Source organism: Chlamydotis macqueenii, chromosome 6 (assembly GCF_036417535.1).
Source record: "Chlamydotis macqueenii isolate bChlMac1 chromosome 6, bChlMac1.mat, whole genome shotgun sequence".
Classification (NCBI taxonomy): Eukaryota; Metazoa; Chordata; class Aves; order Otidiformes; family Otididae; genus Chlamydotis; species Chlamydotis macqueenii.
In genome coordinates this window covers 18,765,216-18,783,807 of record NC_141561.1, presented here as the reverse complement: position 1 = coordinate 18,783,807, position 18,592 = coordinate 18,765,216, and the positions used below count along the sequence as shown (strand labels likewise).

Genomic DNA, 18,592 nt, shown 5'->3' with positions numbered 1-18,592 from the left:
TGGTTCTCCCCATCTCTCTTGGTAGTGGTAAACATGCAGTAAAGTTTCTATTACTGGTTTTATAGTTTTCCATCTCTTAGGTTGGTTACATCATTTCTTGGGGTTTTTTATTACATATGGAAATTAGTAGAATGTGCCTTGACACTGGGGAATAAACAATACATATACCAAAAGTAATTTGTCAACAAATTCAGATTTTGGTATGATGATGTGTCGTATGATAAACCTTACACAATAGTTAACTTCTTATTTACTTTACACCTTACACCTACAGAAGCCAACTCAATCTTTCTCTTGAGAAAGGATGACATATTTAAAAAAAAAATCCCAAACAAAACCATTTATCAACTTCATATGAATACTACTTACATAGAGCCTTCTTCCCAGAAGGACTTAAACTTAAGTTTTTGCTGTTGTAACAGGGGTATTATTATATAAATGTTTCCCGTTTATCATTGTGACAGTGGAAATACGTATGTGAAGCTGAGGGTGAATATAGGGTAGAGATGAAGAGCTAGTCATCTGGAATCTAGAAAAATAAGTCTGTATCTGGAATAGTCAAAAAAGAAAAAAAGGCAAGAAAATTCAGCCTTCACAGCCTATGTGAGGAACCAAAGAGTGAAAGAAGCTGCTTTGCCAATATAGGAATATACCGATCTTCAAAGGCAATAAAATATTGAGTATCTTTGGTCAGTGGCATAATGTGGATAAGTAAGAATATACTGGTAGTGGCCTGTCTTGCAAATTAAGAAAATACTTCAACTAGAACTTTTATGACTATACCCTTGCAGCTTGGCGTATGTTTTCATATTCAGTTACTATGCGGAAGGTGTTGACAGAAAATGAAATTTTAATTTTATACACAGCCAACAAATCTTAATAGTGGCCTGATTTTTAGTAATGAGACCTCAGCAAAACATGTATGTCACCAGGGGGAAAAACATTCATCAGTTTGGAAAAATCCCTAAACCTGTTCATCAGCCACCTGTCTTAATTTGCTCCTCCTTTTCCAAGAGAGAATTTTGTTGCTTTCTGAAGCCCCTCTAATTGAAAGTGACACTTACTCAGTTAGGAAGGAGAGAAGTGATATTCCCAACTAGACAACTGTGCGTGAATATCAAATGCACACTTGTTCATAATCCATCAAATTAAATATTAGGTTTGATTAATATTAATATAGAATAATTAACTTAAGAAATTAATATTCTCATGGAAACATCCCGAGCAAGAAATCTAGACTAGTAATTTTTTTTTTTAGAACAGCCAAATTTCAGATGGAATTGAGCAAGCAGGTTTTTTTTAGCCTTTGCTGAGCATCTTAGATAAAATAATTGTTTGTTATAGCTCTTCACTTTTATTGCAGCAGTGGCTGTACAGTCTGTGCTGTACGTATGCGATGTGCTCATTGTTTGGAAATAAAACTGAAACAGCTAATACAAATATCTTCCTGTTGTGTTCCAAATGTCTCATCGATTTAACCTGCAGAAAGATAACCTGCAAAAATTATTGTGAGGTGCTTTTCTGTATGTGTGTCTCCAAGGACTCTGCATTCTTCTTCTTCCTCAGCATAATGAAAGAAGAGGCTGGCTGTTTAAAAGTATCAAGTCACCATGTCTGTTCTTGAGTGGTTTTATCCTAGATCTTTTGATATGTACTAGCGGTAACAAAAAAGGAATTATTTAGCCAGTAGAAATAGAAATGGCTTCCCTTCTGAACTGTGTAGATTTGTATGAGGGTAGTTTTTAGGTTTCTGTTTTTAAAAAAAAAAAAAAAAAAAAAAAAAAGGTAGAGGAGGAAGCTGGGAGAGAATTGCACACCTGAATTTAAAAATTCTAGTCTCTGTTTTCAGAGGAAAAAGATCACAAAGGCTCACAAACCGATTTTTAAATTATTGTTGTTTGAACCTTTCAGACTTTGGAAAGAGTAGCTTGTGTGCTGCAGCCAGTAAGAAAGAAATATTTTTCACAGAAGTTGACTGCAGTGTACTGGAGCTGATGACCAAACTAATTAGCTTAACCGAGTTCAAAGTTCCACTTAGTTGTTTCATAGTAACTCAGTTACTTGGCTTTAATTTTTCAGGCAAAATCATAAGGTTGCAGTAAACATTAAGATACTTTAGTGAAGAACACATCAAGAGAGGGATAAATATTTAACCAGTTATTTCATCATAAGCTTATCAGTAAGTGTTTGTGATTTATTTTTTTTAATTGGACCTCCCCTGAAAATTTTACCGCTCCTCAGTTTTTTTTTTCTTTGAGACATGTCTGAGATTTGAGTTTAATGGTAAGCAGACAATTCACAATTGGAGGGTTTGTGAACAGGAACAGCAGTATTACCAAATATGTGGTAAAGAACAGCAGCTGCTTTGCTTTTAGGGTGTCTTTCAAAGTCTGTACATCTACTCATGTGGATGCTGCATTTCATTCATCTGGGCAGCCTTGCCCATTCTCCGCTCTCAGACATGAGGATGCATGTCTCTGCATTGCATGATCCACCCTGCAACTGCTCTCACGCAGATACTGGCAGTCAGGGTTCGGCAGCGAAGTTCCCAGGGTGAGCATAGCAGGGAAAGGCACTGAGGTCACTTCTTTTCAGTTTTTGAGAAGTGTATATTTCCTGAGATAAGAGGGACAGAGGTCTTCTGTTTATTTTTGTCAGTGTCAGAAAGGTATTTTCATTTACTCAGAAACAGCTTGTGTACCTTAAAGAAAAATACCAGCAGAGAAAAGGCTTGTGTAATTTTTACATGAGTTTGAGTGATCTCACCAATACGCCTTTATTTTATGCTTGCTGAATTTATCTTGTGGTAAAGCTTTAGTGCCTTCTTACTGCTGGTACTTCAGAGCTGGTTAGCTAAAGCACATCAATAACCAGCAACAAAAACCCACTTAATTTAGTAATCAGGTTGTGAAGCTGGGGTGGAACAACTTGCAGCTACATCAAAATGTCTCTTCTGTCTCTTTCTTTCAGAAAGTACCTCTGAGCCTGATTCACGAAGAACATATACTCTACAGAATTACTTGAACAATGACTATAAGTATAGAACATATAGTTTGCAGTGGCTTTCAGGTAATTAATTTCTACATACAGCATGAATGTCAAGAAAATGTACTACCTTCAGTAAACATGTATCTTCATGCTGAGGTGACTACTGGATCCTGAATAAAAGTTAAATTATTTATTGATGCCTTTATAGAAGGGTGCGTAGCTAAAGAGTTGTGCGGGTTGTTTTTCCCTTAGGTACATGTTCATATTCATGGCAAGCTATATTCTCCTACTGCTAAAAGAGCATATGACTTCTATGCTTTTTTTCTAGAAGCATGTTATGGTCTGAAGTGTGTCAGTTTCCTGGGCATCAGGCTATCGGGGAACAGAAGGATACAGGGCACTTTTCCTTTTGGTTATGTCTAGTCCTCCAAGGGAAGGAGATGCCAGAAGGCAGAGGCTGTGAGCTCCAGGACTGCATTTTGCAAACGTTCTCATTCTGTAAGCATCCTTTCATTACAGAAGTGGGAAACACAACATTGACCAGATTTTTGGATTTTATTTCCTGGTTAAAGACATAAGGGGAAAAGAGAAGTAACTGATGAGCATTTTACTTGCTGTTTATTAGCAGCTCTCTTGTTCTTCTAGGAAATCAATATCTTCACAAAACAGCTAATGGAGATGTCCTACGTATCGATGCTAACACCGGAACATCCTCAGTAATCTTGGCAAATACAACATTAGTACGTTGACTTACATATAATATATGCAGGTGTTGGGAAAGGTATTGAATTTAATATTTTGTTCTGCACTTTTCTTTGAAATCAGCACTTTATGTGTTCCTCTTGCCCTTTGTTGACAGGATAAATACAAGGCAACCACAGTTATATTGTCTCCTGACCAAAAGTTTGCTCTTCTGCAGTACAGCTATACAAAGGTACAAGTACACTTTACCTCGCTGAGGATGAAGCTGGGAAATAAAGGTTTGGGGACAACTGAGCAAGAAGGTGATTTTTAAAGTAGGGATGGCAGAGGTTGGGAGAATGCGAGGGAGGTGCAGGAGGATGAATGAATGAGATGGATGTCTTCAGGGGAACAGTGAAGTTGAGCAGGCAGAAGGAGGAAAAGAGACTCGTGTTGTCTGTGAGCTTGGTAGAAGAGATATGCTTGCCTGCGAAAAAAAGCTGGATAAAAACCAGATTAAGAATTATCACAAGGAGAGTGAGGCTGGATGGTTCATCTGGGGAGACAAGCTAGAAGAGTAGATAGGCATGACTGTCCTGGGTTGTGTGGGTAAGGAGAAGTGATGAGTAGATGTGCTTGTATACATGTGCTTATACATACATGCTACGTACATATATGGTTGTTACATTGTGATGTTAGTACATAGAGAATTTAAAACTGAGGTGAATGAAAAGCAGCATGTGCTTGCAAGAGAAGGCTGTCCTCTTGTGCTTGGAGTGGATTTGGGCATCCTTGTTCCCTGCTGTCAGCAATCACATGAAGAACCTCTGGCACAGTGCCTTGTTCTGGCTTGGTGCTGAACCATGCCACAAAGGTCACCCTACATTTCTGGCAGATGACCAGTTTTCAAACCTGGCTCTGTGTGCCACTTGAGGACAGCTAGAGAAACCTAATGGAGATGATAATTTGCCCTGCAGTGTGTGCACTGAGAAGCTGGTAACTTTGTTGTTGTTTCCTTTTTAATTTTTCTAGAGACCTACCTGTTTTGTTTGTGAAAAGCTCAGTGCTGGCTTGTGCAGGTGCTCGAGCTCTGTGTCTCTGGGCCCTGTCTACCTGTTCTGGCTTTGCAGCCCAAGAATGCCGCTCGCACTGCACCAGCCACAACCCATGCACTCACTCGTTGCTGTTTTGCCATTTTAGCTTCCTTGCTAGGTACGACTTAGGCCAGTTACCTTTTGTCTTTCTGAATTGTTCAGAATTGTTCAACCTTTCATGGTATCATTAATGGCCACAAAATGCCTTATATTTTTCCAGCTACTCTAGACATACCTTTTACTCGTACTTATTGCTCTGTAATATTTTATTTGTTGCAGTCGTAAGAGTTAATTTTATTTTAATGCTGAAGCAAGATCTTTTAACCTTTATATAATAGTGTGATTGAAAGTTATGGTATTATTAATCTTTATTGCAAGAAAACAGAGTAACAAAATGAATCATGAGGATGTAGACACTTCTTATGTAATAGCCATCTGGTTGTGTAGTACTAAGTTATTGTTCTATATCTTCATACAAATCCTCATGAACTATCATAGAAGGTAACATTATTGTAGCATGTCAACACCGTGGGCTAAAGCAAACCTTTTTAGCCCCACGTAGTGAACACATTTAAACGTGTCTGCATTATCATCATCATCATCTTTCTCTCTAAGTGCCCACAGAGTGATGCAGACTTCAAGAGACAGGTTTCTGAGAGAAAGAGTTTATTTCTGTGACAATATGAATGGGAATAGGTCACCTTGGAACGGGAGGAGCTGCTACAGAAATACTGCTGGGACTTGTGAGCACTGCTAAACAATAAGATGCCAAGTTAAATTGGAAAATCAGACAGAAAACAGCGAGCGTGCCAGTAAGGCAGAAGGAGGAGGATTAACTGTGCGTAGCTATGATAGTCTGCCATGCAGCTACAAGGATTTCTGAAAATCTGCAGTATCTCTGCCCTCTGTATCTCTGTCGTTAATCAGTCAGTGAGCTCTGTTGTAATATTTAAGTGGTGGCCCCAGAGGGGTGGCGATTTTTTAGTCTTTTCTCAAACCTCACAGAGATTTGTTACCCTTGTACATTCATTGTGTTCTCTCTGTCATGCAAAAGCGTGAGGAGGGTTTCGGAGGTGATTCAAACTGTAAGAGACATGAATCCTGGTGAAATTTATTTTATTAATATTAAAATAATTCTTTTGCAGTTGTGGAGGCATTCCTATACCGCTTCATATCACATCTATGATTTCAATAGCAGGTCAGTAATCTTTGCACAGGAGATGTAGTTTTAACATTATTTTGCAAATAAATCACATTTCACTGATTTCTCTTAGCTGCATTTTGGTTTTGTTTTTCCAGCTCTATCTTAGATGAAGGACTGCTGCCTAATGATACACAATATATATCCTGGTCACCTGTTGGTCACAAACTGGTTAGTAAAGATAAGTGAAACTTACCTAAACAGTCGCTTTTGTACACATGGCATGGAAGCTCGCGTTGTATGTACCCTTGAGGTTGTGGGACTTTGCTGCTGCTAGATAAGGTAGCTGAACTGGTTTCCAAATTGACTAATCTAGCTAGAAAGACTCAAAGATCCCTCTGTGTGTTTTGTTTTGTTCTTTAATGAAAAGGCATTCCTGAAAGCAGGAGTGGCCCCAGTAGTCATATAATGCACAAATGCACAGGAACTTCATGTTTTTACAGTTGCAGACAGTAGTTCATCCCTTTCAAAGGCAGCTGTATTACAATTGTCTACTTACTCATCACTGTGATTTTTATCTCCTAGTAACACCATAAGCAGTGAAGTATTGATGGATGCATGTAACAAGGACTAGAAGATCAAAATCTTTCTTGTAGTCTTTCACACTGACCTTTTCTTCCTCCTCTCCTCCCCAGTCCATAGCAATAGTAACAACCTTGTGCAAATGTGCAAGGTTTGTGTGTTCCCTATGGCGAGCGTTGGATCTGACTACAGATCTGTCATAAGAGAATGGCATGGTTAGTTATTTTTTGTAGTACAGGGATTTTAGAACCCAAATATAGAAGTAAAGGATGTTGAAAAGAGCTTTCTGCATCACATAGCAAAGCTCTGGAATAAAACTATGTTGCTCCGTTATTGAGAGGAAAAATGGGGGTGATTAGAGAAGCAGGCAGGTTCCAAAAACTAGAGATTTTCTTTGAAAGACAAGTGAATTAAAAACTCCTAATGAAGGAAAATAAGCTTGTATCACAACAGAAAATGAACAGCAGAGTTTTCGAAACTTGATAACAGTAATCATGTCCTTCATCGTAGTTGACTGGTTTTTGCATCTAGGCCTGAGGTTAGGTTGCTACACGTGATTTGTATTAGTAATTCAAGTTTGTTACGTATCAATGATGTTTGCTGAAATGCCACTTTCAAAGACAGTTTTTGCCATCTGGTGTAAATTTCCCACTAGATGTGGCCACTAGTGATCCCACTAGTAGGATTTACTCCTAACAGTAATTGTAATCACAATGATGTTTTGCAGGTGTATGTTTGGAATAATAACATTTACATAAAAGCCTCACCAACATCAGAAGCTGTGCAAATCACTAAAAATGGAGAAGAAAATAAAATTTTCAATGGAATACCAGATTGGGTTTATGAAGGTAACTATATCAAGGATATTTTAGTTTGCGTGATGATGTAAAAATTTTGTTACATTTAAAATTTATTATTATAACTATTGTCTCATTTCTTCTCATTGAAAAGTTCAAAATAATGTAAGTCTGAATTTTAACAGAAGCATGCATTCTTACCCAAGCTTAGTATCTGGCTAGCGTGAGGATCTAAGAATGGAAATTATTTCGCCTCGCTTGCAGCGTGTCACTATAAATCATAGTGTGTGAATTAACTTCATATGATAGATTATTTCAGAACCCTGACAAACAGTCTGCACTCTGGTATCTGAACTGCAATTAAAAAAAAATCCTACTAAAAACTAATGAGAACATTACCTAGGATAGAAGAGCCAACTTATCAATTATAACTTAAATGGATTTGCATCTCTTTCAGAGGAAATGTTTGGCACCCATTCTGCTGTGTGGTGGTCTCCAAATGGCAATTTTGTGGCGTATGCAGCATTTAATGATACAGAAGTTCCTGTTATAGAGTATTCCTTTTATTCTGAGGACACCTTGCAGTATCCAAAGACCATTAGAATCCCGTATCCCAAGGTCTGTGTTATTTATTAAACATAGTTGTTCTGCAATTTCATTAAGGGAGTAGTCTCATTTAATCGGTTTCTGCTAATGAAAATATTGTCTGTCTCTCCTCAACAGCTTGCTGTGATTACTCTTTCTGAAGTCAATAGCATCTGGCAATGTTAAAGTGTTTTATTATCTCCTGGGAAAAGCAAAAAGAAAAAAAGTATGATTTAAGGTTTTGTTGTTTCACCAGAAAATTTTGAGGTAGTAAGTTGATGTTGGGATAAAAAAGCTGTTAGGGAATTGAAGTTGATACAAAGCATTTTGCAGATGTATGTTGTGTTAGGGTTATATGTGGTATTCATAATGGAATCTTCTTCAACTAATGCAGTATTTTTAGTTGTTGCATGCTTCCTGTATTGGGATGAAGCGGGGGAATCTGTCCACACCTAAAGCTCTTTCGGTTTTAGCTGTGAGAGTGAAGCCTCATGCATGCAGCTCCTTCTCCTTCTTCCTCTCTACATGACTTTGTGCCCTCTGTTGGTGGCACAGTTGGCACTGGACTAAATAATGTGAGAGTCAGTCCAATATGCTCCAAACAGGTTCTTTCAGATACTCCGCACATGGAGGGTTTAATGTTTCGTACAAGACTTAACTGTATGGAGTTATTTGACATTACACAGGATTTTGATTTAGCAGAGCAATGCAGCAATGCACTTAAGACACAGTACAAGTACAAGTTACACTTAGAGTACAACAATTATACTACACTGCTGAATTGCAGTACAAACATCCTTCTTGTTGCTGGTCTCCATAATATGCTCACCACCACAATGCAGGGCATCCCTGTTGCCAGGAAGGAATACATGGGTTTAAGCCATCTCAAGCCCATCACTTTCTTCAGTTCTTTTTGTTCATCATTTGGTTTTTACACTCTGTTGGGCTGAGGCATTTATATATCCCCCCACACTGGTCTGACCAGCGCAGGAAGATATTTTCACTCTTTTGATTAACTGGGGCAGAACCGCCAGTACAGCCAGCTGATCGGTCAACTGACACAGCTGTTTATCTGGTGTAGAAGCCACCCTCTGGTCCTCTTTGTGCCAAGTTCACCTTTCTCTGCAGCAGCCATGGTGGGTCACTCCCTACCCTTCCCAGAGCTTCAGAGCACATGGCCGTTGCCTGTCCCCTCACAGCCTCCCCTAGAGGGGTCACTGATGCTCACAGGGAGCTGCTGGGCTCACTGACAGCTGCAGGCACTCTGCCCTGAGCATGGTGCCTGTGAAGAGACATAGGTGTGGAATGAACTGCCAACTTAAATTGCATCTTTTATTACAAACCTCTTTTATTTGGAATATTACTGACTTCTAGAGGTGCATCAGCTACAGCTACCTAATTGTTACCATGAGGACTTGACTAGCTACCTTCTAGAGAAGAAGCCCTTACTGACAGTTGGTCTGCTGTCAGTACCTAGTAGCACTGCATTAAAAATAGTGAGGTACGTGCTGCAGTCACAACAGGTATAGGCAGCTATTATATGATCCCTTAATGTAAGGTATCTGTTTCCATAAAGAAGTGCTTTTCTCTCTGGTAGCAATGGATTTGATTTACTGTTAGATACTCTGTGGCATGTGGGACGAAATGTGATCAAATACTGCTTTGGGTACAGCAAGCCCTATGTAGTTATGAATGTTTCTAAATGTAGAAATACATAACTAACACTTCTATGTAAAAAAAAAAAAAAAAAATTACAAAGGATAATTTATGTATTGATCTTAAGAACTGCATTTAGGAACTTGTCTTTTCACATGTTTGAAGTTGGCTGGTTCTACCTGACTGTCTGTACTAATTTCTTCATCTATAGTTTCAAACACTTACTTCAACAATATTCTCTCTTCAAAAGTACAATGAAAAATTTTATTTTTAGGCAGGAGCTACAAATCCAACTGTGCAATTCTTTATTGTGGATACCAGATCGCTTCCTGATTCCCACTCTATTGAGATTTCTCCACCTGCAGAAATAAAATCAGAGTAAGAAATTTTGTTTAAATATTTGCTTGTTTCTTTTGGTGGGAGAAGAGGAGCTTTTATGTGTGACCACACTATATTCAGTGTATATGGCAGTTTTTCCCAGTCATGCGGCTCTGGTAGCAACAAGATTTACCAGAGAAAATCTGCACAGAGATTATCCTCCTAGTGATTATATATAGATGGCATATTCCATGTATGTTATATTCAGAATGTGACAAGTTCTTGGCTCATCACATTCAGTGGAGTCTAACTATGGTGAAGTCATTTCACAGTACAACTTTAATATGAGCAAGTTTTGGTATAATCAAATTATAATATATGTATTCCAATTCACTGGAGGAAAAAAAAAAAAACAACCAAAACAAAACCTTAATGGTAAGTGAAGATTTGATTTCATTGGAAGCGGACTCCTTGCTAAGGCAAGGTATCATGGTTGTCTTCAGATTTATACTTAAAATGTTTGTTTTCTTTGGAAACATGGTGAAAACCGGCACCTCTCACAGTAAATGGAAGACTGTATTTCTCAAAATGCCACTGGAAATGCACAACATGCATGTTCTCTGTAAAGAGCAGCTAAATTGGTTTAAAATGCATGCACACAGAATTTGGTATCCCAGATCCTGGGGTTTGTTTTTTCTTTTTAACAGTATTGTGGAAATTTTTTAGAGGTTTGTGCTTAGAAATGTGATGGGTACAGCACAGGTTATACTGATAAACTTCAGAAAAAACAAGAGAGTTCTGTTAGCTACTGCGTAAAACCAGCGTTTTGTTCATGGTGGCCAAAAAGCTATAACTGGAATATCAGTGCTATTCCATTTCAGTCCTCTCCACAGCGTCAACATCTCTGTGTTAACCGAGATATGCAAGTTTTTATTAATATGTTGTTCTTTATCCTTTCTCTGTGGCAACACTGCAATAGCTAGATGTTTATATAGCTGTTGTGCGCTGTTTTTCTCAAGAGTTTCAGTGCCTCAGAATTATAAGGCCTCTGTTTTGGTCAGTTCTGATTAAGATCTATGCTGTCTTATGAGTTTGTTTTTACCTTTTGTTAACACCTAATTAAAACTGAACAGTGATGCTGTATGGCCTGGAGAGAATAACCATCATCTACTTTCCAGCCTTGTACCGATCTGGCTAACACAGGCCTGAGTTGTATGGGCTGAATCCATTTTTAAATAATTGTAACACTAAATCAGGATTAATAAAAATATAAATCAAGTACTGAATGATGAGTGTGAGGATTGAAACTTAGTCTTTCTCCTAATGCCTGATCCAGATAACGGTTAAGCCTCAGCATGTGCATCCTGCAAACACTGAGGTGGCCGGAACAGGTCTTGGAGAATTTTGCAAGAGCAGAAGTACATGAGTAAGAAAAGGCAAGTGATGTGCAATGTTGCTGTTGGGTAGTTTTCCTCTTGGAAACACAAAGTAATGAATATTTGCACAGTGTGTGCACTTATACCACTGTATGACAAGAAAGGTTAGTTTTTGTCATGGGAAATTCTATTTTTACTTCCTTGTAGCTAAATTCTAAGTAAAACTAAGTTTGAATTGGTGGCATACCTCACCACACTCGTCTGGGTGGGAATTTCAGTGGGCATTGCCCTTGCAGTACCGGTTGCAGTACTATCCAGAGCTCGTTGTACGTGCAGCGGTTGTGCCCCTACGTTTGAAGGAGGCACAGTGCACTCCTGTTTCAGAGGGAAAGTTTTATTATTTGGCAAGGAAAGCTGCCAAAATCTGGCATGGCAGTGCTTTGCCACATAAGATGGTAGATGAAACCTGACACTTTTTGCACAAATGACCAGCATAAAATCCATACAGTGTTTAAACACAATTTTTAGCGTCACGGGTACAGGGGGCTCCTGTTGGCTAACAGGAGGATGAAGGCAATGGATGCTTCTTGTCTGAAATGATCTGTCCTTAAAAAAAGCAGTCTTCAGAGTAGAGCTGCAGGTGATGATGATTGCAGGAATATCCTTTCTCAGCAGCACATGAGGAAGGGTAATGCAAAGCTACTGTACTCTATACTTGAGTTAACTAAAGCTTACCTAACATTTCATGGGTTGTTGAAAAGTGAAAGTGCATTCCTAGTCTCTATAATAATAGGATAACAAATATTTTTTTTCCTTGTACTGTCCATCTGTCTAATGGATGACTTATGGTCTCCAGAATTGTTAACTTCTCTCACTTCAAAGGAACACAACTGTGGGACTAAATTCCCCTTTTACAAATCAAGGGAAACCACTACTTGGTATGTACATGAAGAACGGAATGTACGGCTTGTACATTTCCAAACAAGCTCCTACAGAGTGCTTTTATAATACTATTGGTCCACAATACTGTTTGAAGCCCATGACAGTAGCAGTTAAATGACCTACCAACTTCCTAGTCAGATATGAATGTGAAAATAGACCATTTTTAAACATGATTTCTAAACTGCAATGTAGAAATAAACCTGAAGGTGATCGGTAGCCAGTGGAAATACATTGTTATTCCATCCACACTAATTGTAGTGTTTTCTTTCTCTCCCCTGTGCCTCCCTTCCATGATCGCGAAGATACCCACTCTCATCACAAAACTTCCCACATGTTTTTAACTAACTTCAGGGGAAAAAGGGAACATGAACTTGGAACTAAGTCAAATGTGCAAATTCCGGTTAAAAATGTATAGTTGCCTTGGAGGGGAGGTTTGTTTTATTTTAGTTTGAGGCTTGTAGGAGATAGGAAGGTTCTAAAATAAGAAAAGACGAGTACATCTACAGATCATAATGGTAAACAAAACCACTGAATTTTGTGTGGAGCCTTTTAATGCAATGCACAGGAATATTCATGAAAACATTTTTTCAGATACTGCAGTTCTTCATGTCAACTAGTAGGTATTCTGAAGATGAAATTAAAATGCTCAAATAATAATATCTATTCTTGGTACTATCTCTCCCTGCATTCTAAGTAATGGAAATAAATATTAAATTGAACAAAGATATGTGTCACTCAAAGTGCTTACAAGCAACCAGCTTCATGCAGCCAAGGATAAAATTCTGACATCTTAAGGCTCATACAACTTAGAATTTCCTCTGCACACTCATGGTACAGGATTTATGAACAGTTTGGAGTAGCTATTTTATGCATTGGAGGATAGTCATCTGGCTCTTAGAATTTAATTGCAGTCTTTGTGGAAGTGAGTATGTACAAACTAGCTAATTCTTTGTTGTATGAATGAAAATACCCAAGGCATCTACCAGCAGCAAAAACAATTGGCAAAAAATGGCACAATTAGGTTTGCATCATTGTTTATTGTTGAAGAGTAGATTGAAATGAAGATAGCCAGATGACTCTCATTCAGTGAATTGCTGAATGCTATTGTATAGTATGCTATTAGAGAGAGGATTTTAAGTATCTAATGACGTTGCTTTTTTTTCAGAGATCATTATTTGAGTGTTGTAACGTGGGTGACAGATGAAAGGATCTGTCTGCAGTGGCTCAGAAGAATTCAGAATTTTTCAGTCCTCACAGTCTGTGACTTTGAAAGTGCTACTGGAAATTGGTCATGTCCACAGGTAAGAAAAATGAGGTGGAAGAGTTGCGATGCTTGGTAAATGAGACTAGAAAGGAGCAGAGTATCTCTGCATGTTTATCTTTGTAGCAACATAGCCTGATGTAAAATAAACATAATTGTTGTGGGATTGTTTGTTTTTTGTTTCTTAGGAAAAACAACTTACGGAAGAAAGTACAACTGGCTGGATTGGCAGAGTGAGTGTTCAATTTCTAAAACTGCCATATGCTAAATAACTGATAATTAAGAAAATTTCATGTGAGCCTCTTGTGTGCAGGTCTGATCCATTCACTTCTTGCATTATATGTGTGTAGGAAAAAATGACCTTAAATGGAGCCGTTATGCCACCCCGCTCCTGGTTTTAAGGTTTTGTGGGTATGAGATTCTTAACCCCCAGGCTGGGCTGACAGTGCAGCGTGGGCTGGAGCTGTAACTGCATCGTCGTGACCCATGCATCGTGTTCAGCTTGCCAAAAAGCAGAGTGCTTCTTCCAGACTCCTTAATTTTGACCTACTGCTTCAGTAGCAGTAGGTAGGGGGAGTGCAGGAGCCAGGATTCAGAATTCCCTTTGTTCTGGGGGAGTGTCAGCTATGCTGATTTGGCTGCTCTCCAGGCTTCTTGCCACCTCCAGAGTGGTCTAGGGGACAAAATTAGGAAGTGTATCCCGTAACCTTTGAATTGTGTTGGAGGAAAGGCATAGAGGACAAAAGTAAATTTTTTAAATTATTTTAATTTTTTTTTTTAATTTTTTTTAGCATTTCAGGTTGCAGCAAACCATTCCAGGTTCTCCTTGGGGTTTTTAAAATATATTTATTTTCCCCCAACCCAAAATATCCATTAGCGAGAACTAGGGACAAGATGCATAGAACTGACCAGATTAAAATTTTCATACCCTTCTGGCAAACCAATTGCTACTGTCTGGATGATGCTTTCCAAGCTGCCTCTCAATCCTTTTGTACATGGTAGAGAGTAGGCACCTAATGAACTACACAGAAGATCTGGGGGAAGTGAAGCAGAGATGCAAAAGTTCAGACTTGGAGGGAGAAATGAGTTTCAGAGTTTTTTGATGAGAACACAGAGTACACTTTCCACTCCCGCATTTTCCACACACTGATTATGCTTTAGTCACTAATTCACTTTTGAAGTCAAAAATGAAAGTTTAAAGAAATGCAAAGAGGGAGGCAACAGCAGGGATGAAATCATCCGCAGTATGAAGATGAGAGATCAACCCACCTGCTGTCAAATTTGATATGAAAAGGAAGGCCTTAACGCTGACACATTTTGCTTCTCTGCAGCAAAGGCTTCACAATTAGACAATGTGATGATCAAGCTGCAGACTTTGTAAACAGTTGTGCAAAATGAGAGGGCAAAATGTGAGTCTGTGCCATTAAACTAGGTTGTTGGTTTTTTGTTTCTTTTAAAGAGACAAACCACATCTTAGGAGCTGTTGGAGGAAAAAAATAATCTTACTGTATGATTCTTGGATTTGAGGAGGGAGAGGAAACTAGGGAGAACTGAAGAGAGGATAGGAAAGGTATATTTTTTTCTTTCCTTTCTTTTACCTACTTAGGGATGATAAAATGACACTTGACTGATAAGGAATATTTTTATGCGTGAGATATATGAATATATACAAATACATATGTATGTACAATTCATATAAGTGTATACAAACTCAAGTAAACTAAATATGTGTGTAAAATATAGACATATACTTCTCTCTTTCTATATGTCTGTAGCATTGGTTTTTTCTTTTTTTTTGCAAAAATAAGAGATAAAATTGTGCTTAATGTAAGAAAGCTCAGAACAGCCTGTGTTACTGCATAAGGCTTCCAGGTCATGAGCTAAGTTAGAGCTTGCCAGTTGAGTTGAAGAAAAGTCACACTTTGAAAAAGCAAGACTGCGATAAGGGAGAAGCTAGCAAAATATTTGCCAGGTTATTTTTTGCAAAAATATTGTTAGGGAAGAAGGAGAGATTGTCTGAATCACATGGGTTAGGGAGATTCCAGTTTTGTCATTGTTTATTGAGTGACCAGAGGCGAATCACTTGGTCTTTCTGTTTCACTTTCCATTTCAGAAATGAGTATAACATCTGAGAGGTAATTGCATTGTCAGTTGGCTAATTAATGATGAACATTTTGGTGTTTTGCACATTTATCACAGAAATAACTTTTATTTCATTTGGCTCAATTGTATTCCTCTGTTTTTCTCTCTATCATGTGGAGTACATCCAAAACAACATCAGTAGAAATCCATTCACTTCCATCACTCCCAATTGCTAAATGGATAGTTCCTTCATGAAAATATCTTTCCAGTTTGGGTTTTCTGGCGTTCTGTGGTCACCTACTTACCAGCAAAATTTCCTCTTGGAAAGCAGCTATTGCTATAGGTTATGGCTACATGTTCGCGTTGGACAGAAGAAAACGGTGACTTTAAAAATAGATGCACGTATTGTTTCCTACTGTTCTAGGAAACTAGGAACACCTGTAGGACTTCAGATTCAAGGGAGGTAGAAGGGGACACTGGTCGTTACCAGTGCTAATGCTCAGGAAGTTCTGTTGCTTAAGGGCCAAGAAAATATTTTAAGTGTGTTTACTTTTAGGGTAATGGCTACAGGTTCTGTCTACTAAGTCAGCAGGCAAAAAGGTTTGCAGTACCTTCGGTGATACGTTGTTTTAAATGTAGGTTTTGATATCTCTAAACGGAAGTTTCAGTACTTACTGTTTTGGAGTTCTGTTGTTTGCTTTAGTAGACATCTTTCTTCTCTCTTTTGTTCAAGTTTCAGCCATCTGTCCCTGCCTTTGCACCTGACAATGCTACCTACTACAAAGTCTTCAGCAATACAGCAGGTTACAAGCACATTCATTACATAAATGGCTCACAGGTAAGTAGTAAGTTGTATGACAGTCACTGCTGACTGGCGTTTCTCCTGGTGATCAAGGAACTTCACATTCTGCTTTTTTGCCTTGCATTTTTTTCCCCTCTCCAGGCTCCAGTGCCTGTTACGGTAGGAAAATGGGAAGTAATCAGCATAGACGCTGTAACCAGTAACTTCTTGTAAGTATTGTAATTAAGCTATTGATTCCTATCAAGAGTGCTTGTAACAAGGGTCTAAGCAGGAAGGAAGAAGAGGGAGAAGGTGTCATTTAACTCATTAAAAATCTGATCTAAACATGTAAGATAGTCATTTAAATATTGTAAGTTGCTGTAAGCATTTTACCAAAACCAGTATATTTTGCTTTTGTAGATACTACATCAGTAATGAAAATGGTGGAATGCCAGGAGGAAGAAATCTTTATAAGTAAGAGTTTTTTTCTGCAATATGAGTAAAATCTTCATTAATGAAAAATAAATTTTAAGAAAAAGCATTGCAAAATAAAAAGACTAGCATGTTTATATTCTAGTGGGGTATCCTATATAGGATATTTAATTAAAATCAGTGTAGGAGTATAAATGGTAAAAATAACTAAAATACTCTTCTGTAAATTTAGTTAATAAAGGGAAATTGTAAAAAGAAACAACCAGTCCTCAAGCAAGAAACTCCTAAAGTAAACATCTTGTGATTTTTTTGTTGTTGTTGTTTTGTTATGGTTATCAGTATTAATTGACCTCAAAAAGTTTGAAGTCTACATTCTCTACTTTTTAAATCAGTAAGAACATTACTCCTGAATTTTATCATATCTCATTTGGTCATCTTATTTAAAAAGCATACATTTTTGTTTAAAAAAAAAAAAGTCTTTAATCTCTGAAATGAAGCTCATTTACTTTGCAGAGTGCTCTTGGAAAGCAGTCCAGATTCTACTAAATGTGTTAGCTGTGATCTGAATCAAGAAAGATGCCAGTATTATTCTGTGTCCTTCAGCAAAGACGCACAGTATTATCAGCTGAATTGTCATGGTGAGTATATCTGGTATTAATTGACGTAAACATGACTTGCTGATTAGTTGGGTGGGGAAGTTCACTTCATCAAGATCTTCATCAAGATACGCACTGTGTAACAATGATATGTGTTGATATTGTTGGATAAATGCACTGGCAGAGGAAAAACATACTCCCTCCTGGGCTCGAAAGCACCTTCACAAAAATGACAAGGGTAAAATTTGATAGTTCTGTCTATCAGTGGACCTGAAAGAGTTGCAAAACATTCCTGTCCGCTGTGCATCTCCTCAAGGGCTGCAGGGGGAGCTCTGTCTGTAAAAGGAACATGGAGGCTCAGGGAGCACGGCGAGCAATAGGCTGGGTAAAGAGAAGTGCTCTGTGTGTGTGAATAAAATTAAGATGGGTAGTGCTGTTCAAAAAAAATCCAGTGAACATAATCATAAGTTAAGCAGTGGGACTGTAGACTGTCTCTGACCTATAAGTGCTTGTGCTAGATAATACAAGGAATAAATTAATCAGAAGGTGGGAAAAATAAAATCTTATCTAACATTTCCCTTAAATTGAAATGTGTGTTGTTTTTTAAGATGCCGAGGTCTTCCTTGATCTGTGGGCTAGAAGGGACAGAGAGAGAGAGGGAATTGTTCTGTTAGGTTGTAAAAATGGTTGTTTGAAGACGACTATCTGTGGTCTCCGTGACAAGGCTTACTGATTTCCAAACCATGGTCCACAACTGATGGGTAGACTTTGTGAACAAGTGGAAGTTTAACTTCTCTATCTTAGTCATGTGGTTCACCTGTGAAACGGTCTGAATATTTTATGGGATCCTGTGGCTTGAGTTTGAGCCTTACTGACTTAAAGTCCAGCTTGTGTAAACTGGAGGGAAACAAGTTCTGAGCTTTTATGATTCATCTTCTTCCAATTAGTTTGAGGGTTGTGTTTTGAGACAGCATGCAAACATGAAGGTTTTGTGCTCTGTTAACAGGTCCTGGCCTGCCTGTATCTACTCTGCACAGGAGCAGTGATGATAAAGGTGTGAGATTGTCTTAAAATGTAATTTGTGTCAAGCCAGAAAATTGCACTATAAATTTATTTTAATTTTGTTCTCATTGCTTAGTATAATAATTAAAATGTCAGTTATAAAAGGTAACTTTAATTGCAGATAATTAGTCTAGTATAGTTAACCAGAAGAATAAATTCTATAGCTTGGCATATGTTTATTCATAGTTTATTTAATATTATTTTACATTGTGCTAGAA

The 18,592-nt window shown here is 38.0% G+C and overlaps 1 protein-coding gene across 1 annotated transcript in view; it reads left to right on the top strand.

Moving 5' to 3' along the window:
• Window positions 1–18,592, top strand: part of DPP4 (dipeptidyl peptidase 4) — a 40,552-nt gene that overhangs the window by 5,081 nt on the left and 16,879 nt on the right. Inside the window, exons 3-17 of the mRNA XM_086751056.1 lie at window positions 2,971–3,069; window positions 3,634–3,728; window positions 3,848–3,922; window positions 5,909–5,961; window positions 6,063–6,135; window positions 7,214–7,334; window positions 7,741–7,901; window positions 9,799–9,902; window positions 13,326–13,461; window positions 13,610–13,654; window positions 16,237–16,341; window positions 16,447–16,514; window positions 16,705–16,758; window positions 17,230–17,354; window positions 18,319–18,366. Coding sequence (XP_086607182.1) covers window positions 2,971–3,069; window positions 3,634–3,728; window positions 3,848–3,922; window positions 5,909–5,961; window positions 6,063–6,135; window positions 7,214–7,334; window positions 7,741–7,901; window positions 9,799–9,902; window positions 13,326–13,461; window positions 13,610–13,654; window positions 16,237–16,341; window positions 16,447–16,514; window positions 16,705–16,758; window positions 17,230–17,354; window positions 18,319–18,366 — 1,362 coding nt within the window. The remainder of the gene's footprint in view (window positions 1–2,970; window positions 3,070–3,633; window positions 3,729–3,847; window positions 3,923–5,908; window positions 5,962–6,062; window positions 6,136–7,213; window positions 7,335–7,740; window positions 7,902–9,798; window positions 9,903–13,325; window positions 13,462–13,609; window positions 13,655–16,236; window positions 16,342–16,446; window positions 16,515–16,704; window positions 16,759–17,229; window positions 17,355–18,318; window positions 18,367–18,592) is intronic.